The 22,041-nt window shown below is 50.1% G+C and overlaps 1 protein-coding gene across 1 annotated transcript in view; it reads left to right on the plus strand.

Moving 5' to 3' along the window:
• C8H9orf43 (chromosome 8 C9orf43 homolog) overlaps nt 1–22,041 on the plus strand; it is a 906,643-nt gene that overhangs the window by 606,519 nt on the left and 278,083 nt on the right. The window contains exon 7 of the mRNA XM_069612161.1: nt 9,883–10,025. Coding sequence (XP_069468262.1) covers nt 9,883–10,025 — 143 coding nt within the window. The remainder of the gene's footprint in view (nt 1–9,882; nt 10,026–22,041) is intronic.

Here is a 22,041-nt window from a genome sequence, read left to right on the forward strand (position 1 = left end):
CAGTGGTCAGAGATACGCAGCCGGAGCGGCGAGAAAAGGAAAAGAAACAAAGTAGCCGCCAGCAGAGCTGCCGGCAGAAGCAGAGAAGCTTGAGAAGTGCAAATGGGGCTCGCGGTGCAATGCAAGCCAGCAGGCGGAGCTAAAGTGGAACGACGCAGCTGCCCGAAAGGACTGCCGGGGACCGTTGAGTTAAGGGGAACATCACTCGAAGCCGGGGTGCTCCTAGGGGCTGCGTGAGAGCGAGGCAAATGCAGAATGAACTAAATAACATGTGCAGATTGAAACAAACCCGAAGCCACAGCTAGAATGAAAATTAAGCAGCAAATTAAAATCGCTGATATTGAATATCGTACTGAATGAAAACTTTATGGGCAAAGCTACGCTCCGATGAAAGATAAATGTGAAATTGCCCATTTGAAAGCAACGTACGAAATAAGAGAGCAAGTAGGGAGGTTTGTGAAAGAGCATGACAGAGAGGTGGGAAGAAATAAAACCACCACAAAGTGAACTTTATGCATGAATACAGTGCAGGAAGGCCAAAGACTGGCAGAGGAGATATAACAACGTATCGCAAAGCCAAGAGGCTGACCAGGAGAGGCCAAGTGAGTGTGAACCTTCACATAAAGCCAAGAGGCCAATGAGGAAAAGCTAAGTGAGTGTGCATCTTTACACAGGGGCAAATGAAGAGGAACCTGTGTGGGCTGACGAGCCTAGTGTTCCTGGTTGCGTGACCTGTAATGGGCGGACCCTGTGGTCTAACAACTGCACATAGAACATGGAACCCTCAATTGTGAAAAGTAAAAACATTATTGAAGTATTGTGAAAGCCAAAGACATTGTTGAAATAAACTCAGAAGGAGTCATATAATTGAACTGTTCATATGATCAAAAAGGCATGTCAAGTTGATGTTGGGTTGTGTTGAACATTGAACGATGGAGGCCAAGGAAGCTGGCAAGTTGAAATCTTTGGGAAGGGAACCCCGAGGCTTCATGAATTGTAATGCTGTTTTGAGGACAGGAACCTCAAGACCCTTTTCTTTGGGACTGTGTTGCTTTGAAGGAAAGGAAGGAAACGCCAAAGATCTGTGGAACTATTGTGAACTTGGGAAAGGTAATCCCGAGACTTTTGTGGAACTTGCTTGTACTTGGGGAAGGGAGCTGAAAAGGAAGCTAGGAGCTGGAAGAAGTTCAGAACTTTGTTATGATCATTATTGCGTTTATTGTTAACATCCCTACACATTGTTTAGCTTTAGTTGTGAGGGCAGGATAGGATTTGGACACAGACAGTCTTTTAAGTAAAACTTTCTGACTCAGACTTTCCTTAGTTTTGTTGAGGAAGGGAAATTCCACCTTAGCATTGGGCAAGTTAGTCCTTCAACCATCCTGGCATTTAAGTTAGTAAACCATTTTATTTTGAACTTTGGACCTGTTATCTGTGTCATGCTTCATGATGCATTCACATGTTTCTCATATGCAACTCACCCGTCTTGTAGCCTTGAGCTACTTATGTAACTTACCTGATTTGCCTTGTAGCCTTGTGCTACTTATGTGACTCTTATGCAACTTACCTGACTTGACTTTTAACCTTGTGCTACATATGTAACTTACCTGTAACCCCTGATAACATGTTGTAATACCATATCCACTGTAACTAGCACCTAGATGCTGCTATAAATGCAAAATTAAATAAATAAATGGGCAGATGTATATTTGTTAAAAGCTATCCTCCCGCTTCACCTCTTATAACCGCTAGAGGGAGCGGCTGCCATACGCATATCACAAGAAGACTTCATGTTCTGGGGCAGGACATTTCAGCACGCCTGTTCAGCACAGGCTGATTTGGTGCAGATGTTTCGCTGCTGGAATCGGTTTGTCGCAACCTGTTCTGCGCGGCCAGGCAGGCTCAATTCTATTTCTTATTTTAACATTAAAATTTGATTACAATAAAACAATAAAGATACAATTAAGGCTGTTGCGAACCCCGGTTTGTAGGGCTTTGTGGCTGCACAGTTAGACGCAAGGCCATGCAGATGATATTGATTTTATATGCACCATTTGCACAAGGTCATAAGCGTAACTTGTCCATCATGACCTATGTTGATATAAGTAACTGGTGCCTTTGAAAGTAATAAAATCTCGATAGGCTAGCGTTTAGCACTTCGGTCTCGCAGCCCTGCAAGCCAGGGTTCGAGACAGCATCAAGTCTTTATTTTTTGTAATTAAAAATAATGTATTGCCGTGCCGAAACATGCTGGGGTCAAAATATCCCTGCGCCGGACTGGTCGAATCTTACTGGCTGCACCAAACCGGTATTATATCAATAATATTCTTCATGTATGTTTTAAACATTATTTAACTTCAATGTACTTATTTTATGATCTCATATCTACTTCGAATCATGCTGCACGTGAATTGTATTTCTTCAGCATGGTGGTTTGGCATGGATTCACAGTCATACTGCACCGATCCAAAGACAGTCATCTCCCTAAGCCCCACCCCTGGAGGCCATCTTCAGAATTTTACTGCACTCTTCAGTCCTGGAAGTCCTCTCAAGTTGCTCTTCTCAGCAATATCTGTTTTTGCTAGTTTTTCACAGATGAATTGTTCGATTTGTGTCCAAACTTCTCTCTTTTGCTGACCGTTGGTCAGTTGCTGGCAGTTGTCGGTGAAGATCGGCTGCTACAACATCAGATCTTCGTCTCCAGTGGCAAGGCCTGGTTGAGGCCTACTTCGCACATCGCCATGTCAGTAGAAGGCAAGAGGAGTTTGTTCAAGCTCTGCCCCAGACGTGGTTTGAGGAACATCTACATTGTAGATTGGCACACGAAATGCCTATATTGTCTGCATCGGGACCACAACGAGGACGATGCGAGATTTGCTGTTGTTTTCCAGATAAAACAAAGCAGGACAGAAGAAGACAGGGTGTCAGGCTCTTCCTCCGGGTGCACATAAGCCTCCTCTAGTTCCGGGCCACCTTTGGAGTATTCTCCCTCGGGGAACAGGCCGAGATCTGCTGAGGATGTCCCTTCACATGGTGTCCATAGAAAGGCTAAGTGCCACGCTGCTGACCCGACGTGGGTCGCTGCTCCTGCGGGTCTCAGTTTGGAGCAGGCACACTCCCCTTCATTGTCAACGTCCATGGTGAGCCTGTCAGTTGGTGGTGTGACTTCAGAAAGACCAACCCTCTCGTCGAAACATGGCTCAAAGGATAAGCCAAAGAAAGAACACAAGGAGGGCGCTTCAGTCTCATCGACGGCTGCATCAAAGGATTCGCCTACCACAACACCAGCAACATTTCACAAACCGAGGTACTTGTCTATGAAATCATCTAAGACACCGTTGTCTGCCATGACTTCGTCCACAACCAAAGCCCCGTCGACAATAGTTTCTGCTGCTCCGTTGATGACCCCACTGCTGGCCCTGTCAATGACCCAGTCGACTATTGCCCCGTCTACAGCCACAGTGGCGACAATGACAAAATATGCCCAGGGGATCAAGCTGCCTTCCCAGCCCATGGCTGCTGCTGCTTCGGCCACGACTGCTACCACCTCCACCACGACTACCCAGTCTGTGAAGGTTCCGGTCGTCCCCACCTTCCCAAAGGAGACGGGAAGGGGCAAAGGAACTGTTACTGCCAGCAGACTTTCTTCCCAGGCCTATGACAGGCCAGAGGGAGGTTGCAAGGGCAATCTACACAAGTACAGATGAGGAGTTTTACAAGAAGGCTGCTGCTTGGATCACAGGGGCTTCAGCCCGGGGCGTGGGGAGATTCCTCCTGTAGAACAGGACTGGCCATCGGCTCCCCCATGGCGAATCAGCCCTCCACCATTGCGGACCCAGACTGCCCCTCCACAGGGCACTAGAAACATGTTATTGGACATTATAACAACACTTCACACGTTGGTGTAAAAAATACAGCAACGGCTGCCACCTCCTCTAGTGGTACTTGTTGGGAGCCCGTTCAGGCACTGCATACCAAGACCAAAGCATAGGCTCGCCCCACAGAACCAAGTATCTTCCTACACAGACAAGGCCAACACCGCCTCCTACCCCACCCCAGCTGTACTGGTAGTGGACCCAGCTCAGACCGACACTGGTACGGGCACAGATACAGCCACTACACAGACCGATGAGTTTGATGACTTAGTGCTGCCAGATAGAGAACGGATGGGTGCCGAAGAGCCTGCCAGGGCGTCGCCGCCGGATGAGGTGGGGTCCTTCCACTCCATGATCACAAGGGCATCCGTCCTCTTTGACCTGGTGCCCAAAAGAAAAGAAGGAGGGGTTTCTTTTTCAAAGACGTGAATTGTCCAGGAAAACTGATATCCAACCCTTTGCCGGATGACATTTGGGATGAAGGCCTGGCTCTCATGAAGACCCCAAGTTCGGCACCAGCAAAAAGGGACAGGCTTGAGAAAAAGTATAGAGTGCCTGACTCTGCTCCTAGATGCTTCATATCACAGCTGTCTCCAGACTGTGGTATCGGCCGCTGCTAGGAAGGTGTCAGAAAACCCATCCTCCTCATCCATGCTACTCCCTGATCAGGAGGGGAAGAAGCTAGACGCAATGGGCAAGCGCATCATCTATACCGCTGCTTCAACAGGGAAGGCTGCCAATGCCTTGGCCATCCTGGCCCGTTGTGATAGGGAACTATGGCTTAAGATGGGCCCGATACTGGACTTCTTGCCTGAGGACAAGAAAACCAAGGCCCTGGCTCTGTTTTAGGAGGGCAAGGTGGCCTCTGATCACGGTGGCTTTGGAAGTCACAGTCTTCGGCTTTCGCAAGATGGGTAACAGTGTGGCACTCTGATGCCAGGGTTGGCTGAAGGCCACTATTTTCAGACCCGATGTCCAATCCAAGGTGGTGGATATGCCCTTCGACAGGGATAACCTGTTCGGCAAGGTTGTAGACGAAACTGTACAAGCCATGAATATGGACACGGAGACTGCTTGGTCGCTATGGACCTTACAGAAGCAGAGGTCTTCTTCCTTTCGATCCTCTAGAGGGAAATTCAACAGGTCCTCTAAAGGCTGCGCATCTGCCTCATAACGTCTGCCCTCCTGTTCCACCACTCAGGAGTCTTAGAGGGGCCAGTCGCAGGCCTTCGGCGAAGGGACACAGTGCTGTCCTCGCCCGCAGGCCAGAACGCAGATGCTCAAGCAGGCCGCCACTTTCGCACCCCAGTAGGAGGCCGACTGTCGCACTTAAACTGGTGGGAACACATCACCACTTACAAGTGGGTGCTGGACATACTTCATCAAGGGCATACCCTGGAATTCGAGCGCAGTCGCCCTCGCCTTCCTCCTGTGGCAAAGAAGAACTACACACTGCTGCAGGAGGTCCAGGCCATGTTGAATAAAAGGGGCATTAGAAGCTGTCCTGCTGCGCCTCAGGGGATACAGAGTATACTCCAGATATTTTCTGGTTTGAAATAAGTTGTGGGGGTTGGCACCCAATCCTGGACTTATTACGCCTCAACAAATACTTGCCCGTCCCAGAAATTCAGGATGGTCACGTTGCAGAATGTGCTCGGCCAACTGGAGGAAGGAGACTTACTGGCCACGTTGGGCCTGGAGGATGTCTACTTTCACATCCCTATACACCCCAAGCATTGGAAGTTCCTACACTTTGTGGTTCTGGGTCGTCACTATCAGTTCAAGGCTCTTCCCTTTGGCCTGAAATTGGTGTTCACAAAATGCTTGGTCCTGGTGGCAGCACACCTAAGCCTCAAGGACATATACGTCTACCCTTACACCTGGACGACTTGCTCCTCTGATCCTGCTCTCAGGCTCTAGTGGCACAGCACATTGAAGAGACCATATGCCTGCTGACGGAGCTCAGATTCTCCAACTATCCGAAGTCCTAAGTGGTGCCAACAGTCCTGCATCTTCGGCGTATCCCTCGGCAAGAGTGACAGCCATTTTGGCAAAGGTGCACCATTTGTCCGCGACTCCACCCACAACGGTTCGGGCCATCAAATGGTTGCTGGGCATGAGGTCATCCTGCATTCACCTTGTCCCGTTCTGCAGGCTACAGATGAGACACTTGCAGAGATGAGACACCTGCAAGAGTTTATGGACGCCATATGGCTACAGATCACGGGCAAGTGGACAGACAAGATTGCCCTCAACCAAGAATTCAGACAAGCCATACAGTGGTGGGAAGTGCGCACTCACCTCACTCAGGGAGCCCCGTTTCAGATTCCCCCGTTCCAGGCTACAGTCACCACGGATGCTTATCTGAACCGGTGGGGGGCTCACACTGGACAATCCCACGTCAGCGGCCTATGATTTGCAGACCCTGTTCTTCCGGAAGCCAGTGTATTGGAGCAGGCCGTGTTTTGGGCCCTGAAGTCTTTCCTGCCTCTCCTGCGAGGATTGGTGGTGAGGATCGTCACAGACAACACAGCCACTATGTTTTACATCCGGAAGCAGGGCCAGACCTGCTCCCCCAATCTTTCCCTGGAGGCGCAGGCCCTGTGGCACTGGGCCATTCTTCAGGACATGTTTCTCGTCCTGTTCCCCCCTGCGGGTATCAAGAACACCATTGTGGATTCCCTCAGCAGCGAGCTGCGATCCTGCTACGAGTGGGAACTCCAGCAGACACAGACGTCACATCTCTTCAGCATGTGGGGCCGACCCCAGATCGACCTTTTCGCGACGACGGCGAACTCGAAATGCCAGGCATTCGCCAGCAGGTTTCCCCAGCCTGGGAGATACCTTCTCATCGCTCCGGCTTTACGTTGCCAGATCTGGTGCCTGGACCTAACCCACCTGTCGGTGGCCCCGGCCATCCAGATGCCTGCTCTTCCTCACCTCCTAACAATCCTGCACCACGACCCAGCGTCAAAGAACCTCAAGGCTTGGCTCCTGCAGCCCTAGAGTTTGGCCATCATGATATCCCCCTGGAATGTAGGAAGGTACTGGTCAGGGCAGAGCATCATCTATGCTTTTGTGTTACAGCCACAAGTGGAAGCATCTCACAGTGTGGTGCAGAATGCAAGGGGTTGAACTTCTACACCTCACGGTACCACAGCTCCTGCTGTACCTGCTGTCATTGGCCAAGGCTGGATTGGCCCTCGCCTTTTTCAAGGTGCATTTGGTAGCCATGTTCTGGTACACATGGTCTCTGGACAGGCCCTCACTGTGGTCTCACAGGCTGAAGGACTCTTCAGTTCTTTTCCGCTGGTGAAGGCGCCTGCTGCGGCATGGGAGCTCAACGTCATTTGAACTAAGCTCATGGGGCCTCCATTCAAACCATTGCATCAAGCTCATCTGAAGTATATCTCATGGAAGACAGCTTTCCTGGTAGCCGTCAACTCTGCCAGACGGGTTGGAGAGATTCAGGCCCTTTCCTGCAAGCACCCATGCTTGTCGTTCCATGCTACAAGGGTGGTACTGTGGACCCACCCCACCTTTATGCCAAAGGTTCCTTCTGCATTCCATCTCAACAAACCCTTGGTTCTCCCAGTTTTCTTCCCAAACCCTTTGTCACACCCCTGGAGTATCTCACAACTCCTTCCTGACCATGAAAGCCAAATATAGTTGACCCCTCCCACCTTGGTTGGCACAGGCTCCTGATTCTAGTTAACAGGTAACCTTGAGGCAGCCAATATGGGGGGGAATAGGATTAGGGAGAAGTTGTGGATAGGGACGGGTGTGCTAGGGTAACCGGTTAGAGGTTGAGGGTCTGTGTAATAGATGGGTAGTGGGGAGTAAGGAAAGATACATACAACATTAATCATGAGAAAAACACAGTAGCCTCCTGCTTCCCTGAATTTCTAGCCGCAGTCTCCTACTCAACAGTGCACAGTCCTTCTTGATTAGGACTATACTCTCATGGAAATGCATACATTCAGTAAATCATATCTTAGCTTGTAAGCGACTAACAGAAGCACATAGCACCCAGGGAAACCTGGACAAACAATAACGCAACACAGGTACAAGACACATGAGCGTAACCTTTAGCACATGGGTGCTTGCTGAACAACATGAAGACATGACCTCGTAATTGCGTTTGCAGGGCAGTCATTTCCAGTGCAACAGAGCACACTGCCTGGCTGATCCCGGTATGCATGCCTTAGCAAGCAGCACACACATTGCGTACGGTTTATAGTCATAATCTCGAATACAAATATGTCGAAAGTCATAATGTCGAAAAATAAAGTTGAAAACAAAAATGTCGAATTTCTTTTTTTTTTTTGATTTTTATTCGAAATGGGGGGGTTCCCCCCCAACCCCCCTTTTTTAATTCTTTTTTTTTATGTTTTACCCCTTTTTTACCACTGGAACCCCAAAAAAACATGGAAATTAAAAAAAATTCGACATTTTTGTTTTCGACATTATTGCTTCGACATTATTGTAATTCGACATTTTGTTTTCGAGATAATGACTGGACACCATTGCGTACCTCATGACCCATGTCCTCTAGCACAACTCCTCCAATAGCATTCATACGCCTTTAGCTGGGTATTCATGGAACGCTTCATTTGCCAGGAGAAACGTTCCTTATCCGCGGAATTCATGCACACAACACTCCAACTCCACCCATCCCCCTCGTTCACTTGTTCTCGGTAAAAAACAAAAGGGGCACTTAACTGAGGCCTGGGGGTGGGAGGACGGCTGGCTCCTTCCCGGGCACTGTAGAACATGGGGTTCAACATGGAGCTGATTTGGCTACCTTTATTAACTTGAAAACAGATTTTTCCTTTGCAGACATTTCGCCTTTATACACTTTTTGCACAAGAGATAGGGCCGGCATTATGTTTTTGTTAGCATAGGCCATTTTGATTTGACAGGCTCTATTAGGACTGTTTTGTTTATCATTTGATGTTCGAGACTACTCCCATTTTAGTTATAGAGCAAATTAGGAGTTTTTCCAAACCCTGAAACTTCAATAAAGATTTTCCAAATTGTAGCCATTGTGTCAGTGACATACTTGTGATACCATGCCAACCCTACAGTGGCCACTGAATGATCTTTTGAGTACCTGGCAAATGTAACGGCCAGGCCTCCTCACATATACGGTGTCTGTGTTAAGAGTGCAGCGCATGCCATGGATAGGTGATGTAGAGGGGCAAGCTTGGGCTGGAAATGTGGGGCATAGTGTGACCTTTCAGGTCTTTCTCCTCCCACCAGGTGTGCAGGTGCAGTTGCACTGACAGTGGTATGGACCGGTTCATAGTGACTGTTTCAACAAAGTTTCGAAAGACAAAACTTTTGACAACAAAGCATCGAAATAAAAACATTTCAAATGCATTTTCTTTATGGGGGGATCCCCCCCAAACCCCTGTTTTTTTTTTTAAACATTTATTTTACTATACGAAACAAAACTAAACCCTTTAACAATAAAAAATAAATGCTTTTGAAAAAATAAAATATCGAAACTTTGTATTCAAAAGTTTTGACATTCGAAACTATTTTTTCGAAACTATGACAGGACACCGTATGGACCAGATGTCATCAGTGACATTTGCAATGAAGACCAGGGACTCATAGAGAACAGGTTGTAGGTTTATTCAGTAGAACTTCCCTGCACATCCTTCTCTGATCAGCCTGATCCACCAACTGACACAACCACTTCTCCAGGGATCCTGGTTCCTCATCACAATCCAGAGTCAGAAGGTATCACCATTCCATACCATCTTTTTGCCAGAGCTTGGAATACATAGAACGTATACATTGAATACCTAACCTTATACATTGAATACATAACATACTACAGTGTTGTGGGGGCCCGGCAGATAGAAATGACAGGTCCCAGGGCATCTCATGTACAAGGATATTTTTGAAACTATCAACAGAAAATAAGAACGTTTTGGTTTACAATGTGTTGCAGTGTTAGACTTGGGTTTGATTGTTTCTTTGTTCTATTTTTTTTCAGAAGAGAAAGAAGTGCAATAAAGTCCCTACTGGGGGACAGCCCTACAGCCTGCCTACGGTCATTCAGTATTCCCAACATTCATACACCCGAAGCCTGCCAGGGAATCTGCCAATTAATGAAATAAAGGCAAATGCTAAACAGAGGTACTGTTCAAACCTAACTTATGATGAAACACTTGACAACAGAAAGGCTTATCTATAAATTACCCCAGAAGTGAGAAGGAGAAATTTAATGTACCTCTGAGGGTACACATGGAGTGTGCTTATAGAGACTAACAAGCTTATGTATCATAATTTGCACTCATACAACATTGTCCAGAGGAATTCTTCTGCAGTAAATAGTGGGGAAAGGGTACAACTTTTCATACCCCCAGGCCCTTGGTTTGATCAATCTTGTACCAAGTCTCTTATGAAATTATGAGTTTGTGTAAGATATTGACATATTTCTGGCCAGTACCCCAGGTCATTAAACAGAACAGTTGAAACCCTGCACTTCAAATCCCTCCCCTGTTTCTAACATGGAAGTATACACCTGTTCCTATGGTTGAAGATGCTAAGAGTAACTAGATTCCTTAAAATTATGTGGCTGATTATAGGGTAAATCACAATCAGGCCATAATCATTGGAATGCTTCCCCCCGCCCCTTCAGCTCACACTATGTATACATGAAAGAGAAATGTCACAATTCACAGACACAGTCTGCTATGTTGCTAGTATTCAGGCTCGGCACCACTCATTTAGGAACAGGGTAATTGGTAGTGCTACATTTTCTGACTTGTTCCTGGATGTCTTTGAGTTTGATTGAGAAGAGATGCATTTAGTGGTTTCCTGTCCTCAAAGAAGGCCTCATACTACACTTATGTATTAATCAGAAGGCCTTCACTACAGGGATTTTCATACCCTGGCCCAGCACCTTCCAACTCATCTTGTTTACAATTCTGCATGCTAGACTGTAGGGGAGGCATGGTATCACAAGTATGACACTGACACAATGGGTACAATTTGTAGAATCTTTATTGAAATTGTTGGAGATGAAGAAAATCCTATTCTGCCCTATAACTAAGATGGGAGTATTCCCGACCATCAAATAATAAATAATGCAGTCCTAGTGGAGTCTGTCAAATCAGAATGGCCTATACTAACACAAACCTAATGCCTGCCCTATCTCTTGTACAAAAAAGTGTAAAACAAGAAATGTATGCAAAAGGAAAAATCAGTGTTCAAATGAATAAGTATGGTTGAACCAGCTTTCCTCCCCACGTTAGACCTCACGGAGTAAGGCTGTCCCTGTAGGCAGGATGACGCACTCTGGCTAGACTTTCAATACAATAAATAGTTCCTGAACGTGGATCGAGGCCTGTCTGCCCTTCCACGTTTAAGTCTCTTTCCTCGACTTCCAAAATAAGGTTTCAACCAAAAAGGTGCCCCTCTTTTGGGCTCAGACCTCTCACGATAAAGTTCAACACAAACTTGCAAGGGGGCTCTCCCTTCAACAAGCTTATTTTACTATGGGTCTCCCTCTGACCGGCTCAGACCACCTTCGGATGTCGAAGACTTTGAAATGTGCGTGGCTTACTTTTCAGACTACTGCAAGACCACTACAACTCAAAGTTTACAGTTCAACTTTCACTCTCCCCTTCTCTAGGAGTTAAACTTCTTCATTTCACATTTGATGTTCATTGGCTTTATCGCTTCAAACAATTTACTTTTCCACATAGACTTTCGAGTACGCTACTTCCTTTAGCATGACCACTCCGTTACTTAGTGTCACTGATTTCAAAGCTGTCTTTTACTTCAAAGTTCATTCACAGGTCTGCCTTTCCTCACGTCTCATACTCCTACGTCCCGTCCCCTTTCCTCCATACGTTTTGGACATTCCGTTCTGTGGGACGGGACCAGAGTGCTTTTTGTAAAAAAGCAACTAATTGAAAATGTGTCCTTCTTCTCTTTTTACGCGTGGTAGCGCACCCGGCCATAACCCTGCCAGCCTTAGCTATGCTCTGCGCATCACCCTCCAGTCCTTTTCTCTGCACGGTCAGGGATGGACGCACTAGCATCACTGGGAAGACCTTTTTCTTCCTGTTGTCCTTCTCTCCTGCTCCAGTTCTGCGGTCGTATAGTCCTCCGTCTATGCCGGATCGTTTGGGATTTGCGACTTGTTCCTCTTGTGAACGTCGCTTTGCTAGGAGGATCCTCATTCTCTCTGCTTGGAGTGTCTGGGACCGGATCAACGTTGGGACTTGTGTTTCTTCTGCGACTCCCTTTTCGGTCCGGGCACTTCAGCGTCGTCTTCATAGGTGGGAGGAGATCTTCCAGAAGGTTCCTCCATTGCATTTTCAACTCTTCATCGACGCAAAGAAGAGACGCCCGGTAAGTTCCTTACTTTTCAGGCACCCTGGCCAGGGGACTCCTTCCCGGGGTCCTCCAGGTCTGGGAGGGGCTTCAAAAAGTCTGCTACCAGGGTTTTCCGTGAGGTGCCTCGCAGGCCTAATAGTCGTACCAGTGGTTTTCTCAGAGGGTTTCCGCGAGGGGCCTGCCTATACCAGATCATGATCCGAGGTTCACCGATCAGGTGCTAATAGCCAGCATAGTCGTGCTTAAGCGTTGGCTACAGGAATTCGCTCTGAGGTCTCCTAGTCAGGAGCTTCCCACACAGACACCGGGGTGCGCCCTGAGGCTTCTGTTGAGGCTTTCTGTACTGAACCACAGTTTGAGGTCCCTCTCGGGGAGCTATTAAGACCGGACTCTGTTCCGAGGTTCCTCTTAACGAGGCTAAGGTGTGTCAACAGAACAACAGAACTGAGAGGCCTGTTAAGGTCTCTTCTGTGAGGTGGATTCCTCAACTGTACTGCGCTCGCTGAGTCACCGGTTCTGTTGAAGGGGCACAGGGAGAGGTTGTCGACCGTAACTCCTCTGTTACTGGCATTGCCGAGGTTCCTCTTTTGGAGGCTAATTCAAGGGACAGGATGTCCAGTAAACATCCAAGGTCCCATAGTACCGCCTCTGCCGAGGATCCTTGTGTCAAGGCTAAAATGTTCAGTCAAGTCCCCTGACCAATCTGTGGAGTCATCTACCTCATCTACACATACGACGCAGTTCTCCTCAGATGCTCACAAAATGGCGGGCCTTCCCGCATGGTCTACGGTGGCCATTTTGGATTCTTCCCTCACACCCACGCTATCGATGGGGGGTGCTTGGAATCTTCTTTTAGGTGTATAACCTTTTCCACGCAACAGTGTGAATCCGTTCCGCCCTTCCTATGACTGGCGTGCTCGGCTGCCACTTCCACATTCGGTCTGGCTTCCTGGCAGCCTCTTTGTCAGAGGATGCCTTTTTCGGGAAGTTTCAAAGACTTATGCACTCTGACCCCTTAAGGGAGTACTTTAAGGGCCTTTCTTGTAGCTATGTTACCGGGAGGGGTTTGTGTAGCTCTGCACCAGAGATTCCCTGAGGTGCCTCACAGGCCTAATAGGTGTACCAGTGTTCTCTGAGGGTCCCTCAGGGGACCTGCCAAAACCGGACGTGGTTCTGAGGTTCACCATTTGGGTGCTAAGGTTCAGCTCAGTTTGTCTGTGGCTCTGGATACTGGGGTTCGCCCTGAGGTCTCCATTTCTGGAGTTTTCCACACTGATACAGGTCTCCGTTTCTGGTGCTTGTCACACCGAGCCGCGGCTCGAGACCCCTCTTGAGGGAGCTATATGTCCCGGGTTAAAACCCAGGGTTGCTCTAAATACAGTACAGACAGAGTCGAGGAATCCTCTTATGGTCCTGTCGGTAGGGTATATTCCTCAACCGTCCCACGCTCGGGGTTGTGGTTGTACCGATTCTGTCGAGTGAGCAAAGAAGGTGATCAGCAACAGGCTTTCCAGTACCGGCTCTGCCGAGGTTCCTCCATTGGAGGCTACTTCTGGGTCAGTTCCTAGGATGTCGACTAAACATCCTAGTTCTGCCAGCACCGGCTCGGCCGAGGATCCTTGTTTCAAGGCTAAGGGCCTCATTACGAGAAGTGTGGAATGGGTTTAACAGCACGTGCGCCGTTAAACCCACTCCGCACTATTACGAGGTCCCCTCGCGGGGCCCGAAGTGGACGTCTGGTTTTTCCAGACGTCCATAGCGGGTTCCTCGAGGGAACCAGGGAGCTAACAACAGGCCCGTAATTGACGGGCCCGTTGTTAGCTCCCTCCCCATTCCCATTGAGCCCTATGGTGGCTAGAATGGGAATGGGGAAGGACTGGGCCCGGGTTCCCTGAAGGAGGAATTAGCGGGCCCTCCAAACTCGGAATGGCCCGGTAATTCCCCATTCAGGGAACTCGGACACAGACACGATTTTGGAGGCAGCCATGGTGCTAATAGCGCCATGGCTGCCTCCAAAGTTATATTGTGGCCCCAAGTGTTTCTTAAGTCTCCTGACTCCCCCGAGGGGACAGTTGCCTAATTTTCTCCTATGACACAGTTCTCTTCAGGTGTTGACTAAATGGCGGCCCAACCTCCTTGGTCCACAGCAGCCATTTTGGATGCTTCCCTTACACCATCTTTCATGACGACTGGTGCTGGGAGCCTTCCTTTTGGGTCTGAGCAGTTTTCCACGTTGTGTGGACAACAAAGACCCGTGTGTCGGTCCTGGCGACAGCTTCAGCTAAGGCCCCTTGTACACAGAGATCAGGGTCCCAGACTCGTTCCTTTTCTGGGATCAGGGGGTTTTCAGGGACACTGTGTGCGCCGATCTGAAACTCCTGTTGGTAGTCCCGCCTTAAGCGGTAGCGGCAAGGAGGTTGGTTTTTCTCTCTGCCATCAGCCTCCTCTAGAGGGACAGGTAATCTCCCTGCCGAAAAAATCACCAAATTATATTTTTTGTCAGTCACACTACACTTAGGTGGGCGGACGAATCTCGTCTCATCTGGAGGCGTGGCAATCCATCACCCAAGACTGGTGGGGTTTGTCCATCGTTTAGGCCGGTTTTCGCTTGCGCTTTCCCCCTACCCCGCCCTTCAAACCTCTCTTCCGACAGATCGGGATGCTCTCCCTCAGGGCAGAGGTGCAAAAACTTCTATACCTCAGAGTGGGGGAAACTGTTCCCCTCATGGAGCTCGGGAGGGGCTAGTACTGCTGTCCTTTCACAGTGCTCAACCAGGCTGGCCTGTGCACTATCTTCGATCTTTCTGAGAGAAATTCAAGTTAATCACGCCCTGTAATATTAAGTCCTTTCTTTGGAAGGGCGATTGGCTCAGTGTGGTGGTCTTCCAGGATGTGTAAATTACATTCTGACTGGAACCCGCATATGAAATATCTGCGGTTCTCTGGTCCCCGCATATGAAATGTCTACGGTTCTCTGTGGGAGCAGAACACTTCAGTTTCGGGTACTCCTTTTGGTCTCGGCTCAGCGAGATGCACAGGAAACTCCTCTGAGGGGCCCTGCAGCTGTCCCCCAATACCGGATCGTCTTCCAAGGTTCCCCATTTGGGGCTAAGGCTGACCCCAGTTATGCTGTGGCTTTTGATACCAGGGTTCATCCTGAGGCTTCTCTATCTGGAGATAGCTTTACCGAGTCTTGGCCCGAGGGCCCTCTCGAGGTGGCTATAAGACCAGGGTTAAACCTGAGGTTCTCCTTCTTGGGGCTAAATCGGTCACCAACAGAATTGAGAGTCCGTCATCAAGAGTCCTGGCTGTAAGGTATATCCCTAAGCCTTTCTGTGCATGCGGCCGTGGTGATACCAGTTCTATTGAGGGGGCGAAAGAAGGTGGTCTCGTACCACAGACCTTTCAATACCGGCTTTGCCGAAGATCCTCCACTAGAGGCTAATACAGGGGAAGCCCTTGACGTATCCAGTAAACACCCTTGATCTGCCAGTATCAGCTCTGTCAAAGTTCCTTGTTTCAAGGCTAGGATTGCGTGCAAGTCCCTTGACTTCCCTGGGGAGACTATTGCTTCACTTGCTCCTGTGACGCAGTTCGCCCCTGGTGTGTGATAATGGCAGCCCAACCTCCACGGGCCATGAAGGCCATTTTGAATACCTCACTTAGAGCAAGGTTTTACATCAACAAGCAGGGTGTCACAGACTCTCCTGTCCTTGTGGATTTTTTCATACAAATTTGGGTTGGGCCATCCAGTATATGGTTTGGCTCCAGGCTTCACACATCTGGGTCACCTCAATGTGACCGCAGATTAATTTAGTCACCAGTTGGCATTGGTTATGAGTGAGATGAACAGCAATATCATCTCCAACTTTTCCAGCAATAAGGCACGCTAGAGTTGGTTCTCTTTGCAACTTGTGGGTCAACATGAAAGCTTATGCTTTCCCCTCATTGCCTCCTATCTATTGGTCGTTCTGTAAGCACATCGAACTGTTGCCAAAGCAGCTACACAGGCTTTCCCACCAGCTTTTGGCAAGCATTACCGCTTAGACCTGGGCTCCAGAGCCGATGCTCAATTCGGTCAGGCTGTTCTTAATACCTTTTTCAGTAAGGAGGTTCCATCCATCTGTATTTCCTGTGAGGAGTGCTTGGTAATCTCCCAAAAGTATGGAGGAAAGGGGACGGGACATAGGAGTAAGTTACTCACCGTAGTGACTACCTTACTCCTAGTCCATAGTCCCCTTTCCTCCATGGACCTGCCCGCCATCCCCTCTAATAAGTACCCTCTATTATTGCTTAAATGGTCTCAGATCTGGCGATAGAAAAGGACTGAAGGGCGATGCACGGGGCAGAGCTAAGGAGGGCGGGGTTATGGCCGTGTGCGGTACCCCGCGTAAAAAGAGAAGGACGACACATTTTCAATTTGATGCTTTTTTACAAAATTGCTCTGGTCCCGTCCCACAGGACGGAATGTCCCGGGAGGGTCGCTGGCGTCCTCGAAATACAATGCAGTCTTCACTTGTGGGATCTAGCCTTCTCCATGTGTCTTTTGTGGCCTGTCAGTAGGAAACTCTTGGGGTTTTCGACCCACTGCCCTCGCTCCTTGGTCCATTGATTTGCTCCAGTAAGTTCTGCTCGTACTCATGTTCCGCCTTGCTCAGAGTGTGTCTTTGGGTTTTGCCTTTTATTCGTGTGAGACGAGCTGATTGGTATCAGTTGTATGCACTTGGAATCAAGTGCCTGACTTTGCCTGACCCGATAAGTGTGACATGTACAGTACGATGTGTGAAAGTTAATGTTGTTACTCTCAGTCACTCTCTTCCTGAGTCCAGTGTTTGTGTAAAAAGGGGACCGGGGAGTTGGGACCTCGCAGCATCCTAAAACATAGGATGGGTTGGATAAACAAAATAAGTGGGAATACCACGTCTCACTATCTGCTGCCTCACCCCTACTCCCCGAAGACCGCTCAACCAAGTGATAACCCATTGAGAGGTTGTTGCAGAGCTCTTTGGGTATTATGCCCCCAAGCTAGGGGTTTCTTCAGGGACTTGGATCTCGACCATCCCTCTTTCTGCTCATCACTCGGATTGGTCACCACCTCCTCCTCCTCATCACTATTATTTTCCTCCCCCTTCACTTTAACCTCCTCCTCTGTCTGCCTCTCTACCCTCCTTTCTTTCCTCCTTGGTAGTCTGCAACAACCTTCTCTGTTCCTCAACTTATTTTTGGACTTTCTCTGGTCTTTTCCTCCTCCACTGTATTGTTCATTAGCCACCTCTTCTCTCCCCATCTGACTGCCCCTCCACTTTGACTCCCTACTTTTCCTCTCCTTTCTACGGTTCTTATACATCCCCTGCTGCTTGTTTCCTCTTGCTGATTTTCTCCCCTACACCTGCTCTATACTGTTATTCTTCACCTCTATCACCTCTTCCCCACCTCCTCTCTTGCGTGATGTCCCCCTCATCCCAACTACAACTCTTCATCTTTGTCACATCCTCTCTACCTCCTCTCTCTGATGTGTTCCCTATTCTGCCTCCTAACTACTCCTATTTGCTGTTGAGAACTGGCAACTTTGGACTTGGGGGCAAGCGCAGCACAGTTACTCATAGTGCAGCGGCCCCAGCCAACAGTGTGGTGGCCCAAACCGCCAATGAAATTAGATATTTGATCATTACAAATACCTGCAAAGTAGAACATTTAGTAAAGAATTTAAATGCCGTTTAACATAGCAGTTTAAATGGAAACACTAACAGATTACACATATGGGGCATCTCACTTCCTTCTGCAGGCATTCAGAAGGAATCTTTCAGTTATTTCCTGGCCAATACCAAGTGACATATGTGGGACTACACTAATAGGCTGCAAAGCCTCCCCCACCACCTTAAAATTCAGTGGAATATTTTGCCAGGCATGCTGCACCATAAAAAACGACTAGCTATTCCAAGATGGCTGCCGGCACTGAGTAGTTGTGCCGACGGCGCTCCTCGGACCCGAAATCAGGGAAGGTGCCCACCACCCCTCCAGTGAACCGTTGCGGGCACTGCCTGAGCCCCTTGCGACCCTCGGGGGGTCGGAGACGAGTGGCGGCGGGGGAGAAGCGGAGCGGCTGCAGCGAAAGGGAGTGCTGCGTCGCGGCTTCCGAGCGAAGGAGGAGGAGCGGCTGCCGCGGCTGCCGCGGCCCACAGGCCTGCAGCGCATTACGGCGGGGGCCTGGGGGAAGCGGTGCCGCGGGGCGCGGATCCGTCGGAGGCCCCCACCTGAGGGGGGTGCGCCCGAGGGCTGGCCCGTGGAGACGCGCTGTGGCCTGCTGGGGGACTCCTCTCTCTCCCCGCTCCGGCGCCACCAGTGTGAAGAAGAGGACACCCGAGGGAGATCTCTCCCGGCAGCCGGCGGAGCCCCAAAGAAGGTGAGCCCAGAGGCGGTGGCGGAGGGGGGGGGCACTCCGAGCAGGGCCGGCAGAGAAGAGAGGTGCCCGCAGCGCAGAGGCCGCAACGGGCCGCCGGGTGAAAGTCAGGGGAGGAGCCCAGTAGTGGCGAGCCCTGCAGTGCCGAGCAAGAGGAAGAGAGGGCCCAGCTAGAGCCACCGAAGTACGGGGAACTACCCTCCAGCAACTCTGGGGGTGGAGGAAGGACCTGGGGACGTCCGCCCTGGGAGAAGGGCCTGCAAACTGCCGTTGGCCGGCGCAGGGGGGAATGACTTACCCCTCCCACAGTAGAGGTGGAGTGACGCCTCAGTGAAGATTGGGAAAGTGGACCCCCTGCAACTGGGGGCTGAAGTGTGGATGCGTGAGGGGCCCCGGAGCCGGTGTGGGACCTTGGCCGAGGGCCTGGGAGAGGGCCGGGCGAAGATTTGAGCTGCCCATCAGGAGGCTTCTAGGCATGACCACAAGGCCCAAGGGCAGAAGGGGAAGGCAAGCACAGCCCTCAGGGGAAAGCACCACTACTTTACGCACCATGTGGTCGGCACAAAACTTGAAGGAGGGGTCGGAACTCCCGGGAGGAGCGGCAAGCCGAAACATCGCTCAGGGGCAGACGGAGGACTTGGCAAATATGCCCAAGAAGGAGTTTTTCGGAGAGCTACACTCCCTACAGGCAAACCTGTCCAAAACTTTTCAGGAGCAATTTCAACTGCTACGCACAGACCTGAGCAAAGCTGTGGGAGAGTTAAAGCAGGAGATGCGTCAATTAGGGGAGAGGACTGACATCTTGGAGAAAGGCCTCCAAGAGGCGGACAGAGAGAACGCGGCAAACAGTGAAGCCATAGAAAGGTTGGATGTCGCTACCAGGAATCTTGAACTTCAAGTAGAAGACCTGGAAAACAGGTCTCGCAGGGTCAACATTCGAGTCAAAATGCTGCCTGAATCGGTGTCAGATAAATCTTTGAAGGTGGTGATTCAGGGAATCTTCGCCGACATACTGGGCGAGGGTGGCCCGGAAACGGTGGAGCTGGATCGAGTGCATAGAACCGGGCGACTAATCACTGGCCAGACAGCGAAACCAAGGGATGTCTTAGCAGCTTTTGCCCGATATGCCCAGAAGGAAGCGGTTCTCAGGGAGGCAAGGTTACGAGAGCCAATAATGTTCGAGGGCCAGTAGATTGCTCTCTTCCAGGACTTGGCAAGCAGCACCCTCACGAAGAGGCGTCTGATGGGCCCCGTGATAAAGGTCCTCAATGAGAGATCGATTCGCTACAGGTGGACATTCCCCTTTGGCCTGCTTTTTGATTGGGAGGGGTCCCAGAGACGAATTACATCCCCCCAGGAGGGGGCTGCTTTGCTTCGCATCGAGTTGGATGATCTTCCCCCGGGTGTGGGATCACCGGGCGCGAGCGGTCGCACTGGAACGCGACCCTGGAACTGGACGACGGTCCGGGGAAGGAGGAGGAGAGGCCCTAGGGGGGGAGCGTGGTCGAGGGAGGGGACTCCCGGTGGTACAGGCGGTGCTCCTGCTATGCAACCTTGATCCGATATGTGATAAGAGGGGTGGTGGGCTTTCGTAAGGTGTCTTAGAGTATGGGTCACGGGGGGCGCAACCATGTTGGAAGCGGAAGGGCGGAGATGCCCGAGCTTGGGGGGAGGAGAGGGCGGGAAGGTTTTATCCTTCAGGGGAGAGGGGGGGTGGGTGGGGTCGTTTTTCAAGGGGGTTGGGGGGGCGGCAACAAGCAAATGATACTCTATGAGGGGGACACGACCTCCCCTGTTGCAAGCGGACTCTCACGGCTAAGGGCTCACTTAAGTGGGTAACGCATAATGTTCGGGGGTTGAACACCCCCATCAAAAGGAAAAAGTTGGACCACTTTGCACAAAAGGAGCAACCGGATATTAGGAGACACATCTACTTCATAGGGATCAGGGCAGGGTGAAACTGCGGGGTTTTGATCAAATTTTGCATGCCTCAAGTCACTGCAAAGCCAGGGGGGTAGCCCTGGCAATTAGGAACACAGTAGACTTTAAACCCGAGGGAATTCTAAGAGATAAGGACGGGAGGTATATTATAGTTAAAGGGAAGTGTCAAGGGGTCCCTCTGACAATAGCGGTGGTGTACGCTCCCAACTCGGGCCAGGATCCCTTCTTACGGCGGATAGTGGAGCTGTTAGAGGAGTTCTCTTGGGGCCATATTGTTCTTCTTGGGGATCTTAATATTACCTGGGACAAGGGAAAGGATAGAACAGGTGGTAGCAGGGAGGGCGGAGGAGCGGTAATGTCTAATGATTTGAAGGAAAGGGTCGGTAGGCTGGGGCTGCGTGACACTTGGAGGGAGGTTAGAGGTGATGAGGAGGGCCACACCTTTTTGTCGGGAGTCCATGGGTCGCAATCCAGAATTGATTACATTTGGGTCTCTGCAGCATTAGTTGGAGCGATTCGGGAAGTCAGCACGGGACCGTTAGGGATTGCGGACCATAAAATAGTTTCCTTAGTGATGGAGGTGGGTCAGAAAAGGAAAGGGATTTGGGGCTGGAAACTCCCTGCATACATCTTGAGGGACCCGGTACTCAGGGAGGATATTGAAGAGAAGATTAGGCTCTTTTTTGACACTAACAAGAAGGAGGATACTGGGGAGGATGTGCGGTGGGATGCCTTTAAGGCCAGCTTAGGGGGGAACTAATAGCCATATCGGCCTATCGGGTGAAACAACTGCAGAAGTTGGAATCACAGTTGGAAGCTGAAGTGGAGGTGGCTAGGAAGGCGGCTGGGGACACTCCCTCTCGCAGGGCAATGCGGGTATATAGGAAGGCGGTTGGGCAGTTGGAACTGTTGCGCACCAAGAAGGCGGAAGGGGCAATGCTGTCGGTGCGCCAACAATATTATGCAAAGGCCAATAAATCGGGCACTCTGTTGGCACGATTACTGAGAGGCAAAAGGGCGAGGAATACGATTACGGCATTGAGGCTGCCAGGGGGGGAGCGGGTCTCGGATCAAGGAGAGGTCCAGGAAGCATTCGCTAAGTTCTATGAGTCGCTCTACGCTACCCAGTATCCCCCAGGTGAGAAACAAGAAGACTTCCTCCGGAAGGTCCACCTGAGGAAAATAAGTAGTGTGGTACGCGAGGCCCTCGATCGGAAAATTGAAGAGGATGAAGTGCGGGGGGGTGATAGGAGCCCTTCCGCCGGGTAAGGCCCCTGGCCCAGATGGTTATACGGCCGTTTTTTATAAACTGTTCAGTGTGCAACTAACCCCAATCCTCACTTCGCTGTTTAACTCATTTCGCCTCACGGGCCGAATTACGCCTTCCATTGAGGAGGCCAAAGTCACCCTACTCTTAAAGCCTAATAAAAATCCGGAAGACCTAGCATCATATCGCCCTATAGC

Source organism: Ambystoma mexicanum, chromosome 8 (genome assembly GCF_040938575.1).
Source record: "Ambystoma mexicanum isolate Mex_15411 chromosome 8, UKY_AmexF1_1, whole genome shotgun sequence".
Classification (NCBI taxonomy): domain Eukaryota; kingdom Metazoa; phylum Chordata; class Amphibia; order Caudata; family Ambystomatidae; genus Ambystoma; species Ambystoma mexicanum.